The 6861-nt window shown below is 47.5% G+C and overlaps 1 protein-coding gene across 1 annotated transcript; it reads left to right on the forward strand.

Moving 5' to 3' along the window:
• The first annotated feature begins 947 nt into the window (after positions 1-947).
• Positions 948-3239, forward strand: LOC147120649 (cyclin-dependent kinase 5 activator 1-like). Its single transcript, XM_085986813.1, has one exon. It carries the CDS (start codon positions 1308-1310, stop codon positions 2259-2261), a length of 954 nt encoding a protein of 317 aa, XP_085842939.1. The 5' UTR covers positions 948-1307; the 3' UTR covers positions 2262-3239.
• Positions 3240-6861: the final 3622 nt, after the last annotated feature.

Consider the following 6861-nt stretch of genomic DNA (forward strand, 5'->3'; position numbering starts at 1 on the left):
TAGTGATAGGGAGCAGAAATCGTAGCTGTGTGTCCCCCACTCAGTCCCGGGTACTGAGGCCAAAAATAGTTTCTTATTTGCTGCCCTGGTTGCAATCAGTGAATCCAGCAATTGACCTCGAACCAAGACATGCTTTCCACACATTATATATTCACTAAGTCAGTGATACAGACTCACATGCTGATTCAAGAGGCACTGACCATGATTTTTCACTGAAGGGGCTCTACATTTTATGGAGAGTGACACATTGACTGTGAAGTGTTTGGGACATCATTCGGGTTTATACAAATATATTTTTCCCTCCTTTCCTTATTTTGTGGTTGATTCACTGTATTGGTGACTCTGGCATTTAAGCTAAAAGCTAATGCAGGCATTAACTCGTTTAGTTTTAGGGGATTAATGCCTCTCCTATATATAGACAAATATAAATCTTTAGTTTCTTCTAATTCTGCTTGACTCATTGCCATTAACCCTTTACCAGGAACTTCTGCAAGCAAAGGCAGCAACCCCCCACCCCCCACAAAAAAAAGCCTCTTGCAAGAATCTAACGTATAATCTTTTGTCATAATTGGTGGCTCTGCCGAAGAATAATTCTGCAAAGCAACACAACTCATTCAGCCAATTACAAGCAGGCTCCAGCAATCGGTCCCGCCCCTTCGCCTTGGAATCTTGAGTTCTTATTGGCCGTATGTACTGCCGATCATCGCTATTTTCTTTCTGCTTGGTCGGGTGTTGTACCTGTTTGAGTAGCTCTTATTCTGGTGGGGGAGGGGGGTTGGGGCTTATTTCGGATTGGCTGGTCACGGTCTCGCCCTCTTTGGTTGGTGGTTGGATACTTGGTATGTCAATCAGTTGAATCTTGGAGCTGATTGGTTCTGGGTTTTTTTTAATGCCCTCTATTCCAATAGGTTGACTTGCCTTCCTAAGGAAAGGTTGGCCCAACGCTTGAACCTGGTTTAAGTGATTGGCTCTGTTTCCTGCCCATCATTGTCCCTGAGACGGGTCGAGCCAGCCCCTCCAACAGCAAGCTTCTGAGAGGCTTGGGCTGGAGGCTGGAGAGCGCATCCGAGGAGAGCCTGCTTCCTTCAATTTTGATTCAACCCTCCCACCCTTCCTTCCCGCAGTCCTCCCAACACCTTCCCGGCTCCTGCAGGAGACCCAACAACGCCAACCCAATGCGGCTCTTCTGAGCGCTGAAACCCCCTGGGAAGACTCGCCACCACCCCGGTCCACGGCCAGCGGCGCACAAGAGACAGCAGCTTCCCCCCTCCCAGATCAAAGCTGCTCGCCCGGTGCCGCAGCAAGAGATGGGCACGGTGCTCTCGTTATCTCCCGAGTCCAAGGGCAAAGGGGGCTTGGTGGAGGATGGGCAGCACGGGGGCAAGAACGCCAAGGAGAAGGGCCTGAAGAAGCACTCGGTCCTCATCTCCGCCCTGACCTGGAAGCGCCTGGTGGCCGCCTCGGCCAAGAAGAAGAATGCCAAGAAGGTCAACCCAACCACCGGCGGTCAGGTCGTCACCAGCAACAACAACAACAACCCGGTGAAGCAGCTCAACCACGAGAACCTGAAGAAGTCCTGCCCGCCCCTGTCCCAGCCCGGCCCTGAGCTCCACGCCTGCCCAGCCCAGCAGAAGCCCCCCAGCGCTCCCATCCCGGTGCCCGTCCCCGTGGCCCCCAGCAGCACCAACCCCGCCGGCAGGCAATTGGCTTCGGTGCAGAAGCAAGCCAACAGCCGCAGCCTCAGCTCCCCGCGCCGGGTGGTGGTGCAGGCTTCCACCGGGGAGCTGCTCCGCTGCCTGGGCGACTTCTTGTGCCGGAGGTGCTACAGGCTCAAGCACCTCAACCCCAACGAGCCGGTGCTGTGGTTCAGGAACGTCGACCGCTCCTTGCTCATCCAGGGCTGGCAGGACCAAGGCTTCATCACTCCGGCCAACGTGGTCTTTGTCTACTTGCTCTGCCGGGAGGTGGTGGACGAGGAGCTCGGCAGTGACTTCGAACTACAAGCCACGTTCCTCACCTGCCTCTACCTCGCGTACTCTTACATGGGCAACGAGATCTCCTACCCTCTCAAGCCGTTCCTCGTGGAAGCCAACAAGGAGCTCTTCTGGGAGAGATGTCTCACCATCATCGGCCAAATGAGTGCCAAGATGCTTCAGATCAATTCCGACCCGCATTACTTCACTGAGGTGTTCCAAGACCTCAAGAACGAATCCAATACCAGAGACTCCAATGGACAATATATAATAAACCTGGACCGTTAGACAGATCTTTTTTGAGATATATATATATACAAGATATATATAACATAGAAGATAGGAGCAGGAGCAGGCTCGAGGGGCCGAATGGCCTACTCCTGCTCCTATCTTCTATGTTTCTATATAGTTGATGGAGGGGAGTGATCAAGCGTCTAGTGTTAATCCCAATGGGAAGGGCTGCAGTCTCAGAGCAGTTAGACTGGGCCCTTGGAAACAGGGCATTTATGTTCCGAAAGAGCAAAAATCAAATTTAAAAAAAAACTGACCCAGGGTCCTAAAACCAGACAAGATTGGCGCAGATTTCGAGTTAACAAAAAAAATAAGGGAACCAACTACTCACTGCAATGTGTTTTAAAAATATATATATAATAATTTGTTTTCCAATTGTGCTGTGAATCACAGTATCAGAGGTGATCATTGTTTAATTTTTAAAAAGATTGTTATAATGTTTTTTTGGGGGGTGGGGGGGGGGGGGTTGTGGGATCAGCAAAGATGCATGCCAAAAAAAAAACATTGTCCCTGTCGTATTCTATTGTGGCGGTATGAGATCGGCGACGCGGAGGTGCAGTCAAAGCCTGTCCGAGCAAGTGCTGTAGATAGCGCGTGAATTAAAAAATATATACATAAATTTATTTATTTATTTTTTTCCCATTTTTGGGAAGAGAGAATCGCGGCAGTATTTCCGAGCAAGGCGCCTTGGCAGGGAATGAATGGGTGGGGTGTGTAAGAGAGAGAGAGAGAGAGAGAGGGGGGCGGCTGCTCTCCATGGTGCTGATGTTTTCAAGCCAGTGTTTTTTTTGCACATTTAATCAGCAGAATCTCATTCTGTCGTTCTCTGAATGTACACTTTTTTTCCCTCGGTAACAAAAGGGAGGAGTTGACAAATTGTCAAACGTGCCAATTGTTGGGATATTATAAATAATGTTCCGTTTTGTATTGTATACTAAACATGCAGAAACAAAACAAATATATTGAAATATGATCCGCTTCTGTGCCGTGGTTATTTCAAACGTGTCGAAAAAAGCTGATTTTTGGGGTGTGCAATTATTATAAGTCTGTGTGGGTGAGGGTGCAATTGCTGTATTTGTGTGTGTGTGCAATTATATATAATATGTATGTGTTTGCAATTAATATGTATATATATATGTGCGTCTATAGGTGTGTGGAATTACTATATATTAACATATGTCTGCATGAGTGCGTATAATTACTATAAGTTTACATGTGTATGTATGTGGGCTATTACTAAACAAATTGTGTGTTACATTACCGAGCGAGTGTGTGTTGGGTCCTGGAGGCGGATGCTGTCTGCTGTCAGTGAATGGATTGCACCTTAAACTCCCATTTCCATTGCCCCCTTGTCCTTGTGTGCTGATTACTGACAGCAGACTTAGCACTAATCCTTAGCCCTCTGTAATGGAATGAAATTGGATCTGCATGCAGTACATGCGGGATGACGTCTGTATTCCTTCACTCGGGCGAGGACACCGCTTCCAACAAAGCGCCGACGGCGCAGCTTAACAGCACGTACAGACTGGAGCTGAATCGCTACATCACACCGGGAAGCTATGCGGCGGGTGGGTTTTATATAAAGATTTCGACCCCGGTTAATCCCGAGTATACAAGACCTATGTAGTTCCCTCCCCCCCCCCCCCTCCAAAAAAAAACCTGGTATTGTGCACCGACAGGATACCAATCAGACTGAGTACAAACCATTGCCCACTAGATCATCACACGCGATATCCTTTTGTTCGACGTGAGTGAAACATATCCTGTGTGCGTGCATATATTCTATGCGCAATTTTTACTTGAATTTTATCAAACACTCACCTTAAAAACAATGCTAAACTTGGTTGGTTATCTTAATGATTCGGTATCTATCGCTCTATCTATCGATATCTATCTATCTTTCCATTTATTTACTATCAGCGTCTATCCATCCATCTATCTATCTATCTGTTTACCTATCTGTTTCTATCTCTATCTGTTTCTATCTCTATCTGTTTCTATTTCTCTCTATTTGTTTCACTCTATCTTTATCTATCTGTCTCTCTATTTGTTTCTCTCTATCTCTATCTGTTTCTATCTATCTCTGTCTATCTCTCTGTTTCTATCTATCTATCTCTGCCTATCTGTTTCTATCTATCTCTCAATCTATCTGTTTCTATCTCTCTATCTGTTTCTATCCATCTATCTATGTTTCTATTTCTCTATCTGTTTCTCTCTCTCTATCTGTTTCTCTCTCCCCCTCTCTCTCTCTCTCTATTTGTTTCTATCTATCTATCTGGGGCGCCGGTTCGCACAGATGTGCAATACGACACATGATGGTTGCAAGGTGTGTATCCAGCTGTTTTGGGAGTCACTCGATGCCGAGTTAGATGTGCAGGCAAGCACGTAACTGAATGCTGCAGCAGCTTGGGCCAGCCTGTGATTACAGTGCGGGCACCGGGCACCTACTTAGCAGCTAAAAAGCCTCATTGGTAACACAGCCAACTGGAAATCGCACTGAGAGCGACCGGAGTGAAGGTGAGCGCTCTCCAAGGTGCTGAAACCCCTGCCTTCACGTAAAACAAAGGGATTTGGCGTGGTTCGCTGTCCAATGTGCTGAACCATCGATCAGCATAATTTCAACATCCTAATTTAGCTTCCCTCCATTTCATTTCCCCGTGGCTCACTAAGCTTATTCAGTGAACAATTGAGGCATGCAGATCAGGAAAGACCCGAGTTTGAACAGAGTTTGGTAATTTCAGAGGGGACAATGGTCAATGGGGCACAATTGGCACCAGACTGCGGTCCAGCAATCGCTTTTGGAGATACACGTGAGTGGGCATTGGGTGAAACCCTGCTGGAAATACAATTTAGTGCTCCCATTTAGCCCCTGGTGGGGGCGCTAATGGCGTGATCAGGCATTAACGCTGTGGCGGGGCAAATCCCGCGCTGCACGGTAAATTCGCTGGCCCCTTAGCGCCGGCGATAACAGTTAGCACCTCGGACCCTTTTGCCATGCAGATCGTGATGTCAGCGAATGTGCAATGCTTGCTGGGTACCTGATCTGCAAACTTCAGTAGCGCCCGCTGCCTTACCGCCTCACGCCAGGGAGCGGAGGCGTGAACCATCCGGCTGGCGGCTGGCGGGGCGCTACTTAAAGGGATGCACCCCAGCTGTCAAGGAACGTCCATTCCGAAGGTCAGTTATGAGTGGCCAAGAGCGCAGGATGTATCTGCAGCCAAATAAAGGTTGCTTAGTCCCCGGAGTGTCGCGGGTCGTCAAAGCACTTTGCACTTCATCCCACAGCATATCGCCATTCTGCATTCCCCGAATCACTGGGGGCTGGCGTGCAGACTCCAGTAACCCTCCCCTTCAATGGCTGGAAGGCGTCTGCACCAATGCTCACTCCTGATTACACAACACCCCAGATTCATTATCGCTTGGAGCCTGACGCCACTCACCTACGCCATTAGCATCTGATTTATCACCCCCCCTGCATTCTTTGAGTGCTGAGACTGAATTTAGCGGGCAGCGAGATTGGTTAGCGCATGACGCTAAATTTCTAATTTCTCAAAAGTTAGCGACCCTTCCTGAGCGCTACTGAATTTCTCCCCCATTGAGTTACACCAAGTGTACAGCACAGAAACAGGCCATTCGGCCCAACTGGTCCATGCAGTCATTTATGCTCCACATGAGCCCCCTCCCAACCCTACTTAATCTCACCCTATCATCATATCTTACTATTCCTATCTCCTTCATGTGCTTATCTTAAATGCATCTATGCTATTTGCCTCAATTATTTCTTGTAGTAGCAAGTTCCACAGTCTTACCAGTCTTTGGGTAAAGAATTTCTCTTGAATTACCTATTGGATTTATTAGTGACTATCTTATATTTATGCCCCTAGTTTCGATCTCCCCCACAAGTGGAAACATTTTCTCCACTTTTTCTACTCTATCAAACCCTTTCATTATCTTAAAGACCTCGATCTTGTCATCCTTCGGCCTTCTATTTTCTAGAGAAAAGAGCCCCTGCTGGTTCAACCTTTCCACATAAGTATGTCCTCTCAGTTCTGGTATCATCCTTGAGAATCTTTTTTGCAACTTCTTTAATGTCTCTATATCCTTCTTATAATATGGAGCCCAGAACTGTGCACGGTACTTGAAATGTAGTCTAACTAATGTTCGATGCAAGTTTAACACTTCCCTGCTCCTCAGTTCTACCACTCTAGAAATGAACCCCACTGTTTGGTATGCTTTATTATGGCTTTATTAACCTGCATCACTACTTTGAGTCATTTTTGAATCTGTACCCCTAGATCCCTTTGTTCCTCTATCCCATTCAAACTTAAGGACTGGATATTCTCAGCCCCGAGGAGGCAGGTATGGAGGCGGGACTGCCGGTAAAGTAGCAGAAAGTGGGGGTGGAAGGCAAACCTGCCCCCATCCTGCCTCCATGCCCTTTTGCCAGGAGGCAGGAAGATGTGCTGCTTCGGGGCCCGTCTCCTCGTGGCAGGAAAGGGATTAAATCCTTTTAACTGCCTGTTAGCAGATAGTTAACAGGCAGAAAAAAGGATTAGTCCCATTTTACCTTTTCAGGTGAAGGCTTCCCGACCTCAGA

Source organism: Somniosus microcephalus, chromosome 4, assembly GCF_052327205.1.
Source record: "Somniosus microcephalus isolate GS21.2 chromosome 4, FLI_Smic_1.0, whole genome shotgun sequence".
Lineage (NCBI taxonomy): Eukaryota > Metazoa > Chordata > Chondrichthyes > Squaliformes > Somniosidae > Somniosus > Somniosus microcephalus.